Raw genomic sequence first — 24,096 nt, forward strand, 5'->3', positions numbered from 1 at the left:
GTGTCCTGTGTGCCTTGGTGACATTTCAGCTTTAGCGTGAATCACCAAGAAGCACGGTGAATGTATTTGAGAGAGAGAGGGAGAGAGGGAGAGAGAGAAAGAGGAAGAGAGGGTGAGAGGAAGAGAGCGGGAGAGGACGTCTTCTGGTTGTTGAGGTACCATTAAAAAGGTATTTCCTGAGAATTATGGAAGCAATTGCAAAAGGCTAAAAGGCGTGCTAATCACTAATGAAGCGCAGGAACAGAGATGGTGCCATTTGAGAAGAACGAGTAATGAATCTGGTTAAGACTTTCTGACCCGCCTATACCCAAATGACTTTTTGTGGAGCTGCAGAATTTGTCAGTCTAATAGCATCACTGTCATTAAGCATGTGGGTTATTCTTGTTGTTGCACAGATGGCATTTGAAGGGACTGTTAGGTGCAGGGCTGCTTTAAGATGCATGGGACAAGAGCATTCATTAAATTTCAGCAAATTTAAAGGTGTATTATGTCACTTTTCTGGTATAGAGTAAGCCACTTGTTGCTTTGCTGGGAATATTTCACATAGACAGTTTAGATTTGCGGAGAAGCGATCACTCCCAGTAGTAATTAATTTAATTTCAAATTAAAAATTGAAATTAAATAAATACTATACTGACATGTTTAATGGCAAATTATAGAACACTCCAGGCAAATAAAGCAACAACATATCCATGGAGACAAGCAGGTGGCAGACCCTCCACCAGAAAATGTACATAGTGTTTTTTTAAGAAAATGAAGTTTGTAAGGTAGAGAAACACAAGAGTTATGACTTTTCGTGGTATGTCTGATTTAAACATTTATCACTTCTGAGTAGTATAAGGATATAACCGGAGCACACTGGATCTGATTGCCCCTAAATACCCTCGTCTATACTTATATAATTCACTTAACTTTGGATTATGGTCAAGAGTGGTACAGGTTTGACTCTTTTTATAAAGAGCCAGAAACCACAGTTCACCATGGTAAAATACAGGGTCATTACTTATTAAGGGAGCCAGTGGAGGTTTCCACTTTGTGCCCTTGACTTGTCCTGGCCCTCAGTACTTCATGAGCTATACATATTAACCTTGTTTTTTCCCTTCAGCCTCTCCACATCTGTACAGCCAAGGACAGGCCGGAGTGCAGAAGGAATAAGGCTGCTCAAGGCAAAATACACAAAGTCTATTTTCTTTTTAAGAGATTAAAGTTGCTTTTAAATACAACCAACTCACATGCAATATTAATAAAGGGATCTTTTATTGATCCACACGCAAGTTCCCAAGACCACAAGCTATTGAAAATAAAACTTGAACCTGGACATTGAAGTTAATAGAGACCTATTATCATCATGCTAAAAGGACAGATTTTTGTGGTAAAAGTTGATATATTTCGCTCTATATAAATTTGTGGAAGATTTTTGTCCCATACTGTGCCTTCTCCAAATATTGAAAAATAAATGCATTTTTGTGAGCCTTAAATAACCATAGAAAAATGGCTTAGAGGCCGTTTTGCTGCCATTCCTCTGTCGTGGATGGGAATGACTTATCCTTCCTTGTGATATTCCTAACACCGCAGCACTAAATTCCGGTTTGTTCCCTATCCATGTGTGGATCTGGGACGATGGTTTATTTAAAGAAAGCCATTGGAGACATTTGTGCCACCTGAGGCCCCTATCCCCCAGTGAGATAGGGTGCTCTAATCGCTCAACGCACAGCTCTGTATGCAAATGTAACAGCATCCTGCCCTACTAAACAATCCAATGGGGTTTATATGGACCACAGTTGAAAACAGAAAATATTTTGGTTAATACAAAACTAATAAATTGGTCTTCTATTATCTTTGTCCAACAACTAAAATATATTATAATACATGATTTCAGCAAAAAAAATTAGTGCATTTTTCAGTATACATAAATACATATTTTATAATTTAGCAGATCTTAACATTTGAATTGCAATCACATTGCAACTAAACAACCATAAAATTATGTTTTTGTTTTTTTTTCAGATTGAAAACACATTAGTATGAAGTACCTTACTGACTGGCTTCTGGAAACAGGCCTTAATGAATAATGAATACATGAATGATTGGAGAATGTGTACAAGATGCTGGCTTGCTCTTCATATTTTGTTGTTAATTATTAAAAACAATAAAGTAAAAACCAACCTGGTGTTCAACTGGACATTGGGCTTATAAACAGCAATATCAGCCTTCACTTACATATCTTATGGTAGCCTTATAGTTTGCAGGTCCTGTGTGAGCATCCCATAATAATCCTGTGCGTTTGAACTCACCGTACACATAGAGCTTGTATTCAGCACTGCTGGTGCCCAGGTGGTTACTGGCCTCACAGCGGTACGTCCCGTTGTCCGTCTTGTTCAGAGAGGTGAAGGTGAGGTCACGCCCCTCCACAATCATACGCTCCAAGTCAGGCAACTCGCCCCCATCCTTAGTCCACATCACAGGGTCAGGTCTGAGGGCACACAGTCACAGTCATACAGGGGATGTGAGAGGAGGAGATGGTATAATATAAAAAAGTGTTGATGTGGGGACTCACGAAGGGTTGCCTTTGGATACACACTCCAGTCTGAGGTACTGACCCTCCAGTGGCACAGAATGGAGGGGGTTAATCTCCACACGAGGGGCATCTGCGGAGAGGGAAGTCAACACTGAGTCTATTTGAGACTGTCTTTTATATAAACTACATAACTGTTTCAAGTTTGTATGCAAATATTATGTCTTTTTTTTGTTCCTGTTTTCAGCACATTCAAGAGACAAAATGTTCTCTTCATATTGGTATAATAGGCTGTTCTGTCTAATTTTACACAATTTTTTGTTTGTTTAATTTATTTTTACTGCACATGCTTTATTGTATTTATGGTGTTGTATTTAAGAAGAAGGTCGTTTGTAACTATACTCAAATTTTGATTAGTGCCACTGTTTAAGATAAGGTTATTGTTATGTTCTCTTTGTTTTCTAATTTATGTTCTCATCAAAAGACTAATACTAACAATAATGAACCCTTTCACTTTGAACTTAAAATAAAGCCTAAATATTATCATATTAGATGTAATTAGAGTAACAAAAGCCTTATATAGCCTGGCCTGTGGTTGATGCGACTGCCACACACGTGTGCACTCACAGTGGACCTCCAGCACCTCGGTGGCCTGCTGCGGCGTCTGGGACAGGGCCACGTGGTCCACGCGGCAGGTGTAGGCCACTCCATCATCGTTTCTGTCCACCTGCAGCTGCAGAAAGCTCTGCACCGTGAACGTCTTCCCCATAGGATTCACCACCTTGGCTCCTTCAGACAGAGAGAGGGATAGGGAGGAGGAGAGAGAGGGGGAAGAACAGAGACAGAGAAAAAGAAGAAGAATAGAGGGAGAGAGCAAGGGAGAGGCCAAAGAGAGTAAAAATGTCAGTGGATTGTTTTGCAGGGCCTATGTGCAATCATAATTTCAACTGCTATAAGAATATAAGCATAAACCATGTTAGTTCCAATTAAAGACCAGAGCAGTGAACACCACAATCAATGCAAGGGTAAGAAAAAAACAGGAAAAATGACACATATCAAAATCAAAATGCACACATATACAGTGTAATATCATAATAACCGACAGTATATCAGTAATACAACACAGCAACAAAATGATCAGTGGCGTAAAAATAGATCGAGTGCAAACCTAAATACCAGCAGTGGGACCAAATATTGAAAACCACTGATCAACAACAACAATTTCATGCTGATTTCTGTGAAGAAAAAAAAAAAAAAAAAAAAAAGAGAAACCAGCTCAGCAGCGCAGTGTTATTTTCTTGTCAGTCTGCTTGTCTCATAGAGCTGTCTTGAACAAAGTGAGAATAAACGCTATATTCTTGTTCTGTCTCACCTACAGCAAACTCAGACTCACCGCCCAAAATGTTAAAACGCATTTCAGGCTTCAATCAGCCTCTATGCAGTCTATGATTATTCTCAATGCATTTGTACAGTGTGCCCATGGAGCCACACCTGCTCTGTGATGTGAACAGCTGAACAGCCTCATTACCGTCGCACGATTGGCAAAAATCTTCCAGCTCAGAGTTACCAAAAGTACAGGTGTCCACAAGTCATCCACAAATGGCCCACTGATCACACCATTTTAGGTCCTGCATATGTTGGCTCCCACTGTCCTGAGCCATGTCCAAATGACTGGTGTTTAATGCTCTCCATCTGCAGCTGCAACAGTCCAGAAACAAAGCGCCTCAAGTAGGGCTTTGTGATACGATGATAAAAATCAAATGGTGAGTGATCTGATATCTGTGATTATCGGCTATTTCAGTGACAGGTGATTCAGTGCTTCTCTATGCTCAAGAACGACTTCTTGCATCCATTCATATTGGCCAGCCCCCATCGTGCTCTGCTCAAACAGTGAGAGGACTACATTCATACCATATTCCATACAACTACGCAACAACTCACCCTTATGTAATAGATTTATGTCATGTTAATCACTGTTGCATCTTTGCACTTGTATAACTGACATATATTTAGTAAGCGAGGTCTGAAGAAGCAGGTTGCACTGGTTATCTTTTTAAAGGCAATGTAAAGATAATTAATTGTTATCTGTTTTTATTTTCAGTTTAATTAACAATGTGCATTTCAACTGTATTTTGGTGTATTTTTGCATAGCCCTTTATAACACATAGAACTTAAACATTTTAGATCATCATGTTCCTATTTAAGTGGTTGTTTAGTTCTTACTTAGACTTAAACTTAACTGTACTGATTCACAAGGGAAATGATTTGGACAGCTCACACATCACAATATAATATAACATAACAAAGAGCAACAATATAAGTGTTAATAATAAATAAAAAATAAATAGCAAGAGACTGGTGTCAAATAAGGTGTAATTATATAAATGTATATGTACAAGTAGAAATAAAATATAGAAATATTGTAATACAAATCTCAGCTATGTTATGTTTTTGTTAATGTTATTGATCCAAATACCAATAATAAGTTTTGTCTCAGTATTCCTCTTTTGTGCCAGTCGCCTTCTCAGCTCAGTCCACCAGCCGCGGCTCTGAGCCCACCTCCCCCGATGATTGACAGTTCTGCAGCAGCAGCAACATCCCAACACACAAAGAGTTTTTGGACAAATAGTGAGGGGGGAAAAAAAGAAATCGCTATATTTCAAATGTTACTACATGATTTTGTAGTTACAAATAGGCGGTCAGACGTGGTCAGATTTTTGCACAATGGTAGTATTTTTAGAAAACCTTTTTAGAAGTTGCCTATAAGCGGGCCAGGGCAGCCTGACCTCAGCGGAGCTATGACAATATCCTTTGATTTGCTTCGAGGGTTAAAATGACCCATGTATATGCAGGCATAAATGGTCATATTGTGTGGAAAAATATGGAGCGGGAAGGAAGAAAAATCCTGATGAAATTGGGGAATAATGGCCAATCACCAGCTCTGATTTAATATTCCAACACATTTCAGAAAAGGCCGAATGTCAGACTATTTGGAGAAGGTAAACACATTTCTTAAGGTTAAGTGTAGGTCTTGATTTGAATGGACTCATTGATGGAATTATTGATGTAACCTGAAGGCCATAGTTAAGAGATAAGATTCTGCAATGCTACCCAGGTATAAAATAGAAAGGACCAGTAGACTGTTTTAGCCACTGCATACATTTATAGATATTATTTCTTAATTTTTTTTCAAATGAAACTAAAATATATTGGTCAAGTTTATCAGCATCATCATCATTGCCAGTATTTGATATAATAATATCATCAAAAGCTAAATCAGTGTGTTTCTATGCCTCTTCAGGTCTCAATAAGCTGTGTTTCACTTTTGATTGTACTGTTATTCTGTTGAGGACCTAAAATTTAAGTCCTTCAATCAGTGCAATGGACTCTCATCTGTGACATGGACCACCTCATCCACTGGTGTCCTCCTCAAATCTGCAGGAACACCATCAGCCCACCATCGGCCCACGAGCCGCACGGTGAAAGGCTAATGTTACAAGATCTATCAGCTCTCTGTGACTGCAGCCGAGTCTCAGTGATGAAAAGAAGTGTGTTGAAATACAAACTTGTGCTTTTGGGAGAGTGTTGTTGAAGATGGACTGTGATTGCTTCTGTTTAAGAGGGAATAGTGGCAACTGGTTTATCATTCGCAAAAGCTGTTTTGAAGGTTATCATTGTAGAATAAATTGTACTAGCCTGAGAGTTGAAGAGAAGAAGCATGAGGCTGGAGTTCTAAAGCAGAAATTTTTTTAGCATCAGCACCTGGAGACATGAGCCCTCAAGACACATAGTGATGGTGTTGTTCACTATCCATTCCTGTGTAGTGCAGTCCAGTCTAGCTAAGCTTCTGTTGTAGGGAGTATTATACATCTGATGATGCAGGCCAAGTGAGTGAGTGCCCTCAATATAGCATAAAAATTTTAATTTTCCTAACATGTTTTTTTCTTCTTTTTTTTGCAACTTACAATTTGTATGATTGTCTAAAACTATATTTAAAGACTTTTTGTATTATAATCAGATATTTTACATACAAACAATTGTGGATCTATCCATTCCATTTGGAAATATAATGTATATGTACCATTTACCAAAAACATTCACAACTCCTACATTTCCCCATACAGTATACACCTCTAAACAAATGATATATTGTAGCATATAAAGCAAAATATAATTTGCTTGTCTAAATATAATTACACTATTAACATTTCAATGTTAATAATTCCGTTCTCGTATTTGTCCTTGTGGGTTCTTTCATAAAAACGCATTTTCTAAAACGTACAGCTTTAGCACAGATAATATTGACAGTATAGAGTGAGTGAGGAGGCTGCACTGTTGACCATATTTAGTGTTATTAATGACCAACACTGGGCTGTGCTCTGTGCTGTGTGTCTTTACCCAGCGTGTTGGCAGAGTGTGGCAGGAGCTGCAGCTGCTCTGTGGGTGGACTACAAACCACGAGCCAAATGCCCGGGCCTCTGACGACTGAAAACAGAAAAGACAACCGCACTAAAGTCAAATCTGACCCTTTAAAGTCCTCTCACAAGACAGGAAGAGCTAGAGCAGAGATGGAGGATGCGCTACGAGGAAAACTCATAACATATTCTAATAAAAAATGTATTTGTTACCCATATTGAAACAAAATATGACATATAATTTTTCTTTAAACTTCCCTACTTTAACAGGCATAAAATAAGTTTAGGACCATAGCTTTTCTTCCTTATAGGCCTACAGATACATTATGTACGGATACAAGGTTAAGTTGGTCTTCTGATCTTGGGTTTGTGTTTGTTAGGGAGCCAATAGTATCTAGAATAAAAAAATAGTATTGTAGATGGCGTCCTGCCTGTCCTAGTAAGAAGGGAGCACCAAAAACAGTTCAAATCAAGATTAAATCAACTGACAAGACTGCAGCAACATCATGTGATTGCTGCAGTTGTGATTTTGGGGAAAAAAAAAAAAAGTACTAAAAAACTATGATCTGAAAAACAAACTTCAAATAACAAAATATTCATAACTTCATCTTAACATTGATCTGATCCAAAACTCATTGCAGAGCACATCTTTCAGAGAAAGTTCACAAAAAACAAAAAAACAAAAACAAAAGCTCTCTTGTAGGCCAAAAACACTAGTCTGTATTCCTAGGCCCATAATTCCTTGTCTATAGTGTGCTCTGGGGCAGTAATCCCCAGTTGGACAGTGTTAGCGAGGTGTGGACATGATCTATTACCCCAGCTGTGTCCAGGGAGCAGGACCTGTTGGCAGCCCTGGTCAGCCCTGTCTCCTCAGCTCTGGACCGTCCTAACTGATGACTGACCCCGGGGAGATGCTGTGAGGTCTTCTATCAGAGAGACGAGCGTTCTGACATGGAAATCCCACAGTGCTCAAAGTGACTTGTATTCATAGCGATGGCCCTCACAAAGAGAGTGGGCAGGTCTGGATCTTGGCATTTGAATCTGTACAGCTGTGCCGTTGATGAGCGATTGGGAGAACACAATTTGGCATAGGTTGTTTATAATTTCCCTCTTTGGGCATGGTGAAGCTAGAAGTGACTTGAAGTGCAGGTCAATTGAAGATACTGGCTGTAAAATTGTGTATTTATAGATAAAAGTGGGTGATATTTTAAAAATATATATATTTATACTTTTTCAAATTATCCTTGATTATCTTCAGATGATGTCATGCATGGCAATCTGTCAGAAATCTGCTAAAATGTGCCGGTACAAATCTTGATTAAAGGTGCACTGTGGATCCTCCATCAGAAAAGTGAAGGGTCCACAGTGCTGCTTACTTGTCTCCATGGAGATGTTATTGCTTTCCCTAGAATGTTCCATGGAATTACATTAAACATTTCCATCTTCATTATAGGTGTTTCATTATAGGTGCTCAAAAATCCAGTAATTCCTTCTGTGAATAGGGATGAGTCTCCACAGATCTGAACTGTAATGTAACCTGCTTTGTATTTGTGGGGAACTTTTTGTTATTTTTCTGCACTGTGATAAATTTTTAGTTTACACATGGAAATGTGTTGTGACAGGCCTATGTTCAAGCATTGCACAACACATGAATGAAATGTACATTTAAAAGTGCAGAAAATTTACATTACTAATAAAAAAAACCCAGTAAAAGTAACCAGCATTTTTGCAGAAAAAACTATTGGTGCTGAATCTCTTAGAGTTTGCACAAAAGACAATGATGGTATTTTTCTTGAGCAACTATGTATATATCTATATATATGTATTTACAATTGGAAAATAAACCATTTAGAACCATCAATACTGCACAAGCTGTCAGCAATGGAAAACACAACTGAAACTGAATCATAAACAACAGAAAGAAAGCACAAATTAATGGTTACATAAATTATTCAAAATTGTGCTAATAATTTCACACTATTAAACAGGATCACACAAATACACAGACATACAAAATAGATGAACAACAAAGGGATTTAATATCTTTGTGTAGTTGTACAGGACAGAAGACTTGGAGCTTCATAATCTTTTATTCATGCCACTGTGACCTACAGGAGCAGTGTTGAAATTACATCTTTAATAGTCATTGATCCAGAGCACCCCAGGGAGCTGCATACTTTAGTCCCAATGCAGACTGGCTAAACAGTGAGCAAGGTTAGCCCAAACTTCAGAAAGAGAATTCAAGTGAATTTTTACAAGAAGAAGATTCTTTCTTCTTCCTCTTCTACTTCACAAAGTCAGGGGCAGTCTCATTAACTTCAACACGATCCACTTTGAGATACACTCATCCCTGACTGACCGACTGCCTGTCTTAGAATAATGATGCCCACCTTATTCTGTGCAAGTCAAGGGCAATTGGCCATAAATGAACAAACAGCCTGCAATTATTTACAAAGTTCATCTTTTAGGCTGCTAGAAATCTAAGTGAATCTAAGTGAATCTAAGTGAATCCAATTTTGCCAGAGTTGATTCACTTGAGTCTCTCTTACCGGTATTTATTTTTTCAAGAACAAATTCAATAGCTTAAAAGGTGCACAATGTGACTTTCCTGGTGGAGGATTAGGCACTTTTTTGTCTCCATGATGCTACAGCTTGTTTAGAATGTTCTATCACACTTATTTTTCTCTACTGGGAGATAGGGGGCACCACCAGGCCTAGTTAAAGTGCCAATGACAGGTTGACCTACTCATTTTCCTAAAATACATCTAGGATCATTGTATTTAAGATATTTGCAAAAACATGCACATTCCTTTTCCATTTTAGCTTTAAATGTTACTTTCTGGTTGGAAATCGTGACATCACACTTGGTAATTTGATAACTGTTACATAGCCAAATCCCTCTAATGTACACAGTAATTATTATCTGACAAATGCAAATATAAGAAAGCACCTTTTGTTTTGTTGAAATCATCAGAAAAAAAATGCTTCTTTTGTGTAAATTGTGCCGAACTTTTGGAAAGAATTCTCCCTAGTGTGATGCCATCGATATGAACTCTACTTCCTGTCATTTTCAACATATTTTTCAACTTTTCTTTGTCAATTACTTCTTGGTTGGTATAAAACTAGGTCTTATTCCACCAAATTAAGTCAAAATTATAGAATCATAAAAGGTCAGACCTGTTGAGAAAGCACCTTGCTCACATCAATATATGTTTTCGCAAGGTATTTTTATGTAATAAAAACACCTATAATTGAGTTCAATGTAAGACACATATATTTAATGGCAGTGTGGAATCCAAGGGCATCCCATAAGACCACACACACTGGATAAGAAAGTCTGATCATGTACTACAGTGTTTTGAATGCCGACTCTGTACCATTTGATAACAATAGCAGCTCTGTATTGCATCTATTACCTTTAAACTTAGCAGTGTGCGTGGTATATGTCTGCAATCCAATCGCCTTATCCATGACAAAAACACCTTGACAATAGAATGGGGATGTGACCGCAAGTGATCTTAAATCAAATCTGTGTGTTTTTTCCCATAAGTCATTTTCGGATATAGCTATAGCCTAACATGATGAAGCAATAACCTCTCCAGTTTAGGTCAGGCACTATGATAATGCCTGCCCGATAGCTACATCCCTGCCCATATATTCGTGAAATAAATATTCATTTCATCTGTGCCTTGCCTTGGTCTCTCCACCAGTCCCTTCGGTTCAGCGGTGTGTAAACAAGAGCTACATGTGGAGATATTGGCAGAAATCTCAGTGGGATATGTGTAACGGAGACAGAAATATAGCAGTACAGGCTGGGACTGAGGGGATCCAGGGCACCAAATAAGAATATTGGATTCAGTTCCACATGCAAGCGCCTCTCCTTCATATGCATGTAAAAAGCTCCATAGAGCTGGCACACATATGTTTAGCGTCGCACTGTGCTAACTGCATGGCCCCGGTGGCCCTTCTCCATAATATAATCTCATCCCTTCCTCAAGATCCCACACCAATATGTCACAATTGTCATGGATTCCCCAATATGGCTCCCTGATTCACACTGAACAGAGCGGGATACTGTCAGGAAGATGGACACGCAAATGCAGATTTTATTTTATGTCTTCTTTTGTGCTGCATTAACAGTATATAACTATAGATATATATATATATACTAAATATTACACAGGTAAGTCAAATGAATGAACTGTAGCACATATGTAGCAAACCTGGGATTTAAATTTAATCTTAGTTTTTTTTTACATCTATTCTGAGCTGGATAATAATTGTTCACAAATTAGATTATTATTTGGTTACAATCAAATCTTAAAGTGTGCATCTAATTTTGACTTAATTTAGTGTGATTGTAATTATTGTAAATATAAATTATAATTTTACACCAATCAAGAAGCAATTTGCAAAGAAAATATGTTGAAAATTACATGAAGTACAGGAGAGTTCAAACATACAATATGGGGAATTCTATCCAAATGTTCAGCACAATTTACACATAAACTTTAAATATGATTTCATCAAAATGATGGTGTTTTCTTGTATTTCTATTTGTCAGATAATCATTTCTGTGTACATAAGATGATTTGCTAGGTAAAAGTTATTATTACCTAGTCTGATGTCACAATTTCCAATAAGGAACAGGTACATTTTTAACTTGTCATAGGCATTTTCATTATTTATATTTTACTTTTAATTTCAGCCATGAACACTGAAATCATCCCAATCTCCTCTCCTGAGAGAGCTGAGATGATAATGTGAGACTTTACCACCTGAGGAAATAATGTGTTTAAATGTATAGAGCAGCCAGCATGTGGGATCACCAATCTTCAGCTTGAATACATTCGGTCTTAAAATTGTCTCTGAACGTCTGTGACAAACAGTGTGAAAACTAACATTGATTTGGGCTTATCTTACTGCTCATCTGAACCAAAAACGCCCACCTGACTGATAGCGGGCTGAGGTGAGAGCGCTTAAGACCGGCTACAAAAGGTGTAATGACAAGAGAGCAACGGAGCTTTGCAGACAATTCACTCCAGATCCAAACATATTGACTTTGTGATAAAAGATCTGACAAGAATCTCTGCCATTCATATCAAGTGTCACAGAAGTACCATTAACAAACATGGACATGCACCCATCTTCAAGACTCAAGTCAGAGCCAGAAAAAAAATCAACCAAACAAAAAAACATATGAGACACGCATACTGCTGGTAGAGGTATACAGCTACATATATTTAGTAACCTAATTTTCCTTTTGTCTTATAGGCTGCACACTAGTTCAGTCAAATTGTAAAGAGTATGTCGATAACAAAGGAAGTCTATATCCAGATTATCTTCCACAATGAGCAGCTATTATGAGCCAGTGTAAAACCATAAAAACTAAATACAAATTACTTATAATCAAATTGACATGTGAACCGACAAATCTATGATCACTTATATACAGTAATATGAATCCTTGAATAACTGACCTTTACATGCAGTTTTGAAATAATATATTTTGTATTTAATAACCAGTGGAAATTAAAGGTCTTGAGAAGCTTTTGTGTGAGGTTAATAGAGGAATAACGTGATCTGATCTTAATGAGACAGAAGATATACCCTTGAGACTACAGCAGCCCAGAGAGGACATTTCCAGCTACCTGTTAAACAGTCTGGTGCAAATGAAAGAATCTTTACAGGGAGCGCCTACCTCTCCAGTCTGGCACTGGGAGCTGTAATAATTACCCACAGAGACTACAGAAACCTGTGGGAGACATATCACCTGCTAATTAGTATGCAATAACCTGCTTTCGATTCCCAGAATGCCTGCATTAAACATAAATATATACATTAATTGCATTGTTATGGAAATGTGCTCCTTGTGGATTATTTGTGGTTTGAAGTTATTAAAGGCAATGAATGCTTAAAGTACATCTATAGCTGTGCCTACGAAACCCTTGCCTCTATAGAAGCACTTGTGTCTTGAGTAAATAATATCATCAAGTACTTCTACTTTTCTGGTAGAGGCAGCTAGCAGCTCCAGCGCCAAGGATGTTCCAAAGTAGGCACATTTGACCAAAATTGTCTTGTATTTTGAATCTACCTATTTTGAAGCTACCTTCCATCACTATGTGCAAGTGAAACCAGCAAAACATCATTATCAATAGTCCTCCAATTTAAAGAGCCAGAAGGGTCCACAGACTCCACCAGCTCTGAGCATACCTGAGCAGCAAACATGAATTATTATGCAAATATAATAAGCAAAAGTGTTTGCTTTGGCAGAGATGATTTCAGTGTTTATTAATCCTTTGCTGTGTTCAGTGCATGAAGGAAACTTTACAACATTTAATTGGGCATTTAGGATCTGCAACACCTGGCTGCTAGCTCTACTCATTACTCCGAGATTACAACAGTGTCTTTTCTGTTTTGGCAACCATAAAAACAGTGATTCTCATTTCAATTTCTTTGTTTACACTTGCGGTGATTTAAATTAGAAGAGGCTAATTTGCATTTTGTGCTTTGTCTTTATCGTCTTTTGTTAAACAATGCTAAAACAAAAGTCGTACAGTGCTGAGGATATGAGACAAGCTGTCCTAATGAAGTAAAGACATGCTTCAGAAAGTGTTCTTAAAAGGTACAATTATTTATATTTACTACTTACACCCGCTGAGTGAATACAGTAACATTTTTATTTCTGTGTTTCATTACATAAATATCATTATTAGTATTTCCAGCGGCTTCTCTGTGGGTTTCAGACAATTACAAGGGTAAACTTAATCAAACAGAAAGAAGCAGAAACAGAAATGAAAAGTGTATCTGGATAATAGAGCTGGTATGAGGCTAACGCTGAATCAGGACTGTTTAAACATTCAGCAGCTTTTGTGCCAGTAAGTCTCTTTTCAAATGACTAATTTCTTAAAGTAATCTAAAAATAAATATATTTGAATAGAATCTGAAAACCGATTTGTTCTGCCATCTGTTTGTCTCTACAGAGATGTTATTACTTACCAATGTCCATAAAGAATGTTTCAGCATTTGACTGTAATTCTCTATTTCCATGAAGTCAACATTAGCATAAAAAGGAGGTCTAATGGTCACTATATTACGGCCAGAACCATCAGAAATCAAAATCAGACATCTCAGTCAGCCTTTCACTCAGGTGCAGATTTTTCACATTAACCAAAATAAAATAGTAAAGGGTTTACACAAGGGTTCAACAATGACTTTAGGCACTGACCTCATGAAAATGTGGCTGAGGGTCTAATACCAGCCAAACCATCTTTATTATTCATAATATGTGATTTTTGCGGGCAAATGCTAATAGGGAAATACTTTTTTACTATGTGCCCATCAGCAGAAATCTTACACGGTGCTGCTTTATGCAAGCACAAATCTGATATCAAAAGCAGCATTTGGAAAATACATTTGAAGTTATCACAACAATTGGACTGTGGACCATGTGCCCAGAGATAGTGCCTACCTTTGACCTCCTTCTCGTTCCTAAACCAGCGCAGGTCGGCGGCGGGTTTGCTGCCCTGGCTGCTGCATGTCAGGGTGATCTGGTCACCTTCCAAAGCAGGCTTCGTCAGACCCTCGATCTCTGGCTTTGCAGGTACACCTGAGACACAAACAGTTACTCTCTCACTGTTTTGATTATGGTGACATTATAACCTCATGACCATTAGTAGTTTTGACCATTAGTGCAAAACTGGATTCATATATCAGACATGAAATATTTCCATTCTCATGATCACTGTGTACACGCCACTGGGCAAACAGAGCCAAGGCCGCCAGGTTGTACAGAAAATGTTAATTACTTGCATTTCCAATAATGAGTGTTTTAAGCATGTAGAGTGTGCCCTTCTCATGTCAATGAGCAATACAGCTGCCTCAGGCTGACGGACTGGAGCTCTGTCAGTCAATGCTATTGACCGTGTGTGGCCTTGTCCGTCTCAGCACATCCTGTAAGCTTTATTACTGCACTTAAAGATCCCTTTGTTTACTCGGGCCACGAAGGAGAACAATATGGTCAGTAACGTATGAACTCTGCAAGAACCACTGTACCACATTTACTTCAATGTGTACACAAACTGGATCTGTGATTTTTGAAAAACCTCAAGCAGATCTAAAAGAAAAAAAAACAAACTCCAGAGATCGAAAACCAAAACTGACCAAAATTGAATTTTGTAGTACTAATCCAGCTACAACAATGTGAATCATAAATCATCATTTATTTGATTAGAGTAAAATAATATTCATCTTTGTATCAGCTAAATAACCATGTATTTTTTTATTAAAACCTTTTTATGTGAACTAGCTCACCACATTAATTATTGTTTCATTTCCCCACATCATTCTCTCTATATCCCTATTGAACAGTAGGCCTTAATGTGATGTAATTCTCCCATTGCTTGTTAACACACCAAGCCAGCTAATGGTCCTGGAGAGCACTAGCACATCTATTAGCATTAGCGAAAACTAATTGGCAACATAATAAGCTCTGTGGCAGGAAATGAGACAATGTTTATACATGGAGATGATCTGAACACAAAACATGCTGAGGGATCGGACAGCCTTACAATATACCGCCATTTCATGCGAGTAATGATATAATGTAATGTAATCAACAGGAAGCAAGCACATGGGGGAGAGAAGGTTTGTATTGATTCACATTTCTTGAGAGAACCAGGCAATTTTACTGTGTTTTGATCTGAAGATGGATGCTATTACGTTTAACACTGGTCCACAAAAATCACATTCAAATGGTAAATAGTGTAACATTCTGAACTGGAACTACTAAAAGGTGCACTATGTAACTTGGGAGCGAATGAGTAATAAGTACAGTGTAGTACTTTGAGAGGCTTCGACTGGGAGCTTAGTGGAGAGCATTAAATCCTGAAGTAGAAATGTTTAATTGCGTGTCCATTCATTAACCATCTGCTTACTCACATTAAGGGTCACTGGTGTAATGAGCCTTTCCCAAACAAGCACTTTTGTTTTGTGCTATAACAAATCTACATCTACACACCATTTATATAAAATATGAAATCATGTAAACATTTAAAGGTGCAAGCTGAACTTTACTGATGGGGCTCTGAAAGATTCTTGTCTTAATGGAGATGTTATTGCCTCTGGAATGTTTCACAGTATGGCATTAATCTTGCATCTATTCAATTAGAGGCATTTTATTGCTTGAAAAACATACATTGTTATTGAGTTATTTTGTTTAATAGTTATTTTACTATTTCTCTCCACAGATTTGACCTGTAACTTAGGCTGGTCACATTGCCTCCTTGTCTTCGTGGAAATAGCTTATTTTAATGTCATACTATGGAACATTCTAGGGAAAGCAATAACATCCCTTTCGAGAGAAGCAGGTGACTGACCCTTTGCCAGAAAAGTTACATCGTGCACCTTTCTTTTCTATAGTGCCATTTGTTTGGATGTAAGTTGCTCTCACCTAGTACAGTCAGGTAGGCTTTGGCTGTTCTGATGGGCATGGTGAAGAGAGAGCAGGTGTATCTGCCCTCGTCTGACAGAGACACGTCACTGATGCTGATAGTGAGCTCGGACGACGTGGCACGAACCAGCTCGATCCGGTTATCCCTCAGAGCTGCAAGACACAAAGAGAGAGAAGAACGGATTACATACAAACAGTAAAAGGGACCATTTCTCACTGTATCTTGCAATGTGAAGAACCATGTAACCATCTATATTGCATATTTAGATCACTGAAAGAAGACAACAGAAAGAAACTTGGCCTATTTAAATTAAGAATTTGGTTTCTCTTTTTGCACATTTAAAAAATAAAAATAAAAAATAAAAAACTGAACCTCTGCACCCACACAAGATGCACTGTTAAAGCAGGTGACTAAAAGATTTTATATTTTGGAAAAAAGACAAAGACAAACTGATATAAAACTTTTAAAAGCAACATTATTTAGTGTTGAAACTAACTGCTATCAGGTTTAAATTCTCATTGGATGTTGTTAGGGATGTTAAAACAAATAGACGAAGTAGCAGACAAAGTAGAAGATAGCTGTGTTACAAAGAACATTCTTTAAATGTTTGATTGATTCAGTCTGAAAAGCTTTGTAAACGTATAAGACATAACTTTCAAAACCCCATGGCAGAAATTGAGAGAAAAGTGGTAATAAAGGATCAAAAAGTATCTGTAGAACTTGTGGAATTGAAAAATACATGCTTGAGTGGATCCCCAGAGTGCACTATACATTCTCTCTGCTGGAAAACCACATCACCATTTTACTTATATGAAAATGTAATCTTCCAAAAGACATAACGGCAATGGAAATCAATAGCACAATAAGCAGGAGAGAAAGAGCCCTAATGAGAGATGTGAGAGTTGTATTGGATTTGCAGAAAATTGCGCGGCCAGTTGAAAGAGGTGTGTACTTCATCTGATACAGTGAGAATTATTCCACAGTGTAGCTACATATCAGACGTGGCCAGGATGACATCTGAGCTATTGTAAGAAAAGATATTGTGAAAGAGCACTGTGTTTGGAGTGCTGGAGTCTGACTGTGCACAGCCGTAGTCAAAGAGATGTGCTGTAGCTGAACCTTGATTTTGTGAGTTTCAATAAATCTTACTTAAGACGAAAAACCAAGGCTGTATTGTGCTCTGCTTTTAACTGTCTGAAGCATTAAGGTATGTGTGGTGTGCCTGGATGTGCTACGGGACAATAGGCAGACAGAATGTGACAGAAATCTAGATGATTATGTTTTCTTGTGTAAAAATTGTCAACAAAGAGGCTGTCAAAAGTAGGTGTAAAATAGGTCTACCAAACACAAAGCTGAACTGAACTGAGAACAAGATAAGGCCAGGTTAAAAACAACTATATATCAAAGAAGAGCAAACTAAGACGGCATTGAAATTAAACATGGTTGAAACAGTACGTCTTTATATGTTCACTAAATATTCAGTAAATTGAACATATGTCAGTCACTGTGGAAATCTTTGAAGAAAGCTAAAGGGTATTATTTTGGGCAAAAAAAAAGTACCTGAGAATGATTCTTACTTCAACTGGGATTTCAACATTTTTAATAAAACAATAAATTCTTAGGTTACATTCTTAGGTTACCAGCTCTAATTAATCTGTGACTAACAAGTGAACAGAGCAACAGACTGAAAAGCCAAGGCTTGTTGGCCAACAAAAGGACTGTTTCTGCCAGAACACAGTGGTGGCTTTGAAGGAGACTTCAGGGCTTCACTCCCTCTGTCTGAGAAAGACGAAGTCTGACTGGGAAGGGACACAAGTGAAAGTGAGTAAAGTTTTCAGTCCTGCATTACATGGGGAGACAAACAAAACTCATTTGGTAGCACTTTAATAATGACTACACACGTCTGGTCTCATTCCTCTCCAGTAATTTGCATATTCATTTGGCAAAGGCAGATGACTATCCTGATGTTCCAGGCATACAATTCTTACAGTGTTTGGTTGGCCATGCTATGCTTGGCTTTAGGCACAGAGTCTCTACTGTGAGCCTGCCTCAGGACTACCATGCCTACAGAACAACCAAGTGTGATCCAAACAAACAACAACAAAACTTACAGCTATTATTATATTTGATTATATTTCATGCTTATGCTTCCTGTTATAACGCTCCATTTGGAGGACATAACTGAATTTTCAATTTCTATGGCAACAGTCCTAACTTTTCTTCATTCTGAAACCCATGGATGGTGAGCAAATTGGCAGTGGCCTGATTAAAAAACAAGAAATATGATTATTCACACCACCACACCACCAGACCATATATCTGCACTGTCCTGCTTTAACTATACACTTTTCATTGTATGTTTTTATCATTAAATTTAATGTGTTTATTGTTGTAAGGCAACCTTGAGTGCACAGAAAGGCATCTAATAATAAATAATAATAATACATTTTAGTTATGAAAAAAAAAAATCTTAATCATGAAAACAGAACACAGATTTCATGTTACTATGATGAGAGTAAAATAAATAACTCATATTTATCTGAAGCACACAATACTGCACAGCGACCTTGAAGATTGCAACTAAATGATCTTACATGATGACTCTTTGTATTAGTTTACATTGGCTGCCTTCAGTTCATTCCAACAACACATCTATGAACATTTCCACACACTCAGAGCTAGTTTGTCATCTGCTGGTGAGTTCTGAGCCCTGGAGGTGAATGTGAAAGCAGATGTCAGATGCATTTTTACTGCAAAGTGCACACAGCAAACACTAATGTTATGAAATGTCAACCCCAGTTCACAATCTGGTGTCTACAGCGTGCCAGTAAAAATCCAGACTCAAACCCCACAGTAAACACAAGCACTGTTCTAATAAGTTTGACCAATTCATACCCATTCATCGCCATACATTTGTCTCCTTATCTTTGTGTGTTTGACCTGTCTCATTCAGATATGGACACATGACATAATGAGACTCTGGGAGGCTCCGTATGTAACTGACATGTGTCCAGTACAGTGTAGTTACAGCCACATTAAAATATAACACACATCATATACAACCACAGCATAACCAGTTTTTTGGTTTAGTTGACAGTATCTCTCCCCCTCTACACAGTAACATAAAACCACTAGAGGAGATACTAAGGCTATCAATACCTAAATACTAATCAATAGGAAGACTAGACTACTAATATGACCAGGTATAGATTTTGAAAAACGTACTTAAATTATCATAACTAGCATAAGATCGTAAAACTTGTAATAATATTAATAAATGGCTTGGGTTGAAAATAACATTGTGGCATTGCAAATGGTTCAAGAAGACTTTTCCTTAGTATTAAAATTGAGGTTGAAATTTTGGTATTGTGCCAACATTTATAAACACATATATTTGTATCACAGTTTGAGAAGCACATATAGATAGAGCAGGTATTGTAGTAGAGTCCGCGAGCTCCTCGCAGTGCAGACCTCATTCTGGTGAACCACAGCCACTCACATGTTCACGTTAAACAGGAAAGAGACTCCACTCTTCACTTAGGTTAGTTTTGGGCATTAAGAGTGAGCTGGAAAATGCATATAGGAAATACATTTTGCTGCCTTTACCCACCAGTTTCTACCTTTCCTGAAACATGCATTGTTACCATGTCTGAATAGTATATTGAAATAGATTAAAGTGATTACAGTGTCACCTAATAATGAACAATTCGCTGTATAATTCCCATTGTATTTATTGAAATATAGTTTTACAGTTTTTCAATCATTGACATGTTGTTTATATAATATTCTTACAGTTACACATGTACTTTTAAATTCCAAAACAAGGTATAGGCAAATTCGTCATCTTGACACTCCTGACTGATTCTGTCTCTAGATCTGGAGATGGATTCCTTGGTACTGCACCATAGTCGCCCACTGCACCTGACAGGTCACCCAAAGGCACAGGAGTTGACGGACGGATGGACAAATTTCCCTACAGGGACAACACATTCTATAAATACAAACATGTACAAAGAACTATAGAAAGCCTTTGGTTAAAGAGGATCACTTCGAAACGGGTAAAGCTATTGTACTTGTCCCTAAGATAACTATTTTTGCCATCTTAACTCTTACTTAATTTAATTGCTTGTCTGTAGTGTCACTCTCGTCTTAAACCACATTTAATATACTCTAAATGTGAAGAGCTGAATTAAATAGGACTTCTGCCACTGGCCATGCACAAATTGAACTAAAAGATGAAGTTTTATGCTGCAGTCTGAATATAGCTCCAATGCAGAGATTTTGATAACGTGTATGTTGGGTTTGATAGCTCAGTAATAAGGATCTGAAAACGCCTATTGAGAATTTTATGGTGAACTGAGGCTCACCCGGAGTCCCCCGAAGAGTGCATTCAGGGTGGGTTTAAGAACATGAAAGGTGTTATATAAGGTGTGAAATGAACTAAACTCCCACACAATTATCCAGGCGTGGGAAGGCTAATATCCTCCTGGCAACATCCTAATACAGAAAGCGCGCAACTCGCGAATTATTATGTAAAGTCTCAAAGGAGGGAGAAGGGTGGAATTCAGAGTTTGGGGTAAAGAGTTGATTGAGTGAGGTTTATTAAGGATACGACTCAAAACGCTCAGTTATATGACATTATTATAGCTCAGTTTATGATGGAAATTAGCCTGAATCATCAGCCAGTTTTAGTTCGTTTCACTTCGTACAAACCGTCTGACCTCGCAGCCTTAGATTTTGTTCACTCACTTGTTGTAGGCGGGTACTTTTTAATCATTTAACCAATCGCTGCTATTTGGTCGTGACATATGTAATGCGCTGCTAATGAGGCTAACTGGTATATTAAGCTTTTCCCAAATCCCGTAGGAAGAAGGGCAATAACGTCTTTCCTTTTGATGAAATTCACCAAACATTCTCTTTGTCTTTGTTCCGGCTTTAAATCCTCGATCTCGGAAATCGTTGACAACACTGAATATATCACTCTTCGCTGATTGGCTGGTGCCTGAACTTGCACTTCAGAGGTTTTTGAAACCATCTATTATATTTTGATTCCTGACCTTGTTGCTGGAGAGAAATTAAATTGAGTGGAGGCACTAGGTGGTACCAGCCTGGCTAATATTGCAGTAGTTTCTGATCTATGTTATTTCCAAGGTAGAACAGAGCATTCTGAGCTTTGGAGATGTAGGTAGAAGGATTGTGTGAATAAAACAAAACACAACTCCAGGTATGTTTTTGAGGAGGTGACAACATTTTAACATGAATTAAAGCTCACAAGAGTCTATTTTGCATAATATCACCCATTGAATATTCCAGGAAAAGCAATAACATTTCTATGGAGACAAGCAGGTGGTCTTAGCCAGGCTGGCGCCACCTAGTGCCTCTGCTCAATTTCATGGCTCTCCAGCAACTAGGTCAGGAATCAAAATACAATAGACGGTTCGCAAAGAAATGGAAGTGCGAGTTCGGGCACCAGCCAATCAGTGAAGAGCCATATATTCAGTATTGTCAATGATTCCCGAGATCAAGGATTTAAAGCCGGAATAAAGAGAATGTTTGGTGAATTTTGTCAAGGGGAAAGACGTTATTGCCGTTCTTCCTACAGGATTTGGGAAAAGATTAATATACCAGTTAGCCCGGTTAGTGGTGCATTACATATGTCACGACCAAATAGCAGCGACTGGTTAAATGATAAAAAGTACCTACCTACCATTGAGCGAATGAAATCTAAGGCTGCAAGGTCAGACAGTTTGTACGAAGTGAAACAAAGTAAAATCAGCTGATGAATCAGGCTAAGGTGGCGGACCTTCTACCAGAAAAGCTAAGCATTCATAACTTTTGCTTATCTGAAAATGTTCTGTGTAAAATGGTCTCTAACTGAAAATGCCATTATACAAAGCAATAACAGTATTGTGTGCAGACATAATATATGCATTGATTCTATCCATTATCAACCATTAGTGCCTATAACATCAAAGGAGCAACTTGGAAAAAAACCCACCCAGAAAACACACTCTTTTAAATGTCACTGCCTCTCCTCAAGGACATTAACGCACTTGTCAGCATCAAAGCAGCCCTGATTTAGCAACGTGTTGTTAACAAAATGGCTGATGCCAGAAAGAAAGTGGAGTTTTTCACATTTGACTGTCAAAATCTCCGTAGATCTAACACGAGACACCTTTGCCAGCGACACCTTTATGAGTTCACTGAGGTTGATGCGAAGTGAGATTTGGAGATTTTTCTGATCTTATTACAGCAGTAGAACTTATGACCGCAGACTCCAACAGCACTGACGGTGTTAAAGTACCAAGAAATACATCCACTATGATCAGATAGGAGCTTTGCAAACACATATACTTCAAAATATGGCCTCCCCAAAGGTATATAGAGAGAATCAAACAAAGGGTAGAATGGCAGCTATTGGCTTTTTCATAATATGTGGAGGATGATAGATAAAAATGTCTAAAAAAATAAAAAAGTGAGATGGATTCGAGGTGAAGAAACATAAGGTCAGAGATGACTGGCTTCCTTTAAATGAGAAGTGACATTTTGATTCGTAGAGGAAGTTGGTGGGTGAAACTTACCAAAAGAAAAATCTCATATTGTGTTCAGAGAAAGTGAATATAGCGTACGCAGGCATTTGAAGAACGCCACGGGTCAAATGTTACAGCTTGCTCTCACATTGCTGTGTGCATTTGGTGGTTTTAGAAAGTCTTGTAAAAGCTTTATTATTTTTTTTACATTAGTAAGATATGGATTTACAGTAGTTCTCAAACTGTAGCACTAATGGTATGGATTCCGCTGCAGTTCAAATATTTTCTGAATAGAGTCCCATTTTTATCCTCTTTTGGGTTAGTCCTGGTTTAGAACAAGCTCACTAGAGTTAAATCTAGTTTAGACCAAGAAGGAATAGTCCCACTCCTGACCTGGTTTAGTATTTGATAGTACTTGGAAAGCCAAATATTTTATTAGTTGGTACTTGGTGTGAATACTTTGAAAACTGTTTTTCTATTTCAGACTACTTGCTCCATGCTATCTTATTAGGGATGTGCCATCCAGCCTATTCTGGTTCGATACTATAGCTTTAAGTATCTGTCGACCACTGATACCAACCGATAACTCCTTTAAAACAAAACTAAAATAAGGCAAAATGGATCCAAATATGTAAAGTAGCTGTTATTTATCCCTCAAGTAACTACAGAACAGCTTTGTGTAAATAAAAATTAAAATATTGCGAGACTTTCTGGGCCAACTATAACCAGTAAATAATCGTATCACATCATCGTATATGCCCAAAGAGAATATCGAATGAACTGATATTTGATATCTGATCTTGCAGATTTTTCAGTATCGGCACCAATATCCAAGTGCAAAGCAAGCCTAAAAGACTAAAACATATGATACTTATACAATATTTATTTGGGCTGCAACTATTAACAATAGAAATCATTGTCTGACTGGTAAAACTCATAAAAATAATCACTGACACGTCGACTATACTAAAATATGTGTTAATTGCAGTAATAATATTCACAGTGTATCACTATCAAACATACAATAACTATTAAGTGCAAACGCCCGTGTTAATGCCTGTCTTTTGTGACACGTGAAAGCCCACACCTATCCCACTGCTTCCTGTATTTGTGGAGGAGATCTAAGGTGTGAACGTGATAGTGTTGTTAATACTAAAGCCAGTGTTTGTCACATCTCCTGTCAG

The 24,096-nt window shown here is 37.8% G+C and overlaps 1 protein-coding gene across 1 annotated transcript in view; it reads right to left on the bottom strand.

Moving 5' to 3' along the window:
- The window catches only part of cadm2a (cell adhesion molecule 2a), a 241,266-nt gene that overhangs the window by 19,240 nt on the left and 197,930 nt on the right, over positions 1 to 24,096 (bottom strand). Inside the window, exons 3-7 of the mRNA XM_055148857.1 lie at positions 16,382 to 16,534; positions 14,402 to 14,539; positions 3,143 to 3,304; positions 2,558 to 2,648; positions 2,295 to 2,473 (exon numbers count right to left, since the gene is read on the bottom strand). Of these exons, the coding sequence (XP_055004832.1) occupies positions 2,295 to 2,473; positions 2,558 to 2,648; positions 3,143 to 3,304; positions 14,402 to 14,539; positions 16,382 to 16,534 (723 nt within the window). The remainder of the gene's footprint in view (positions 1 to 2,294; positions 2,474 to 2,557; positions 2,649 to 3,142; positions 3,305 to 14,401; positions 14,540 to 16,381; positions 16,535 to 24,096) is intronic.

This window comes from Boleophthalmus pectinirostris, unplaced genomic scaffold (genome assembly GCF_026225935.1).
Source record: "Boleophthalmus pectinirostris isolate CB_2022bp ecotype Guang Dong unplaced genomic scaffold, ASM2622593v1 HiC_scaffold_12, whole genome shotgun sequence".
Taxonomy (NCBI): domain Eukaryota; kingdom Metazoa; phylum Chordata; class Actinopteri; order Gobiiformes; family Gobiidae; genus Boleophthalmus; species Boleophthalmus pectinirostris.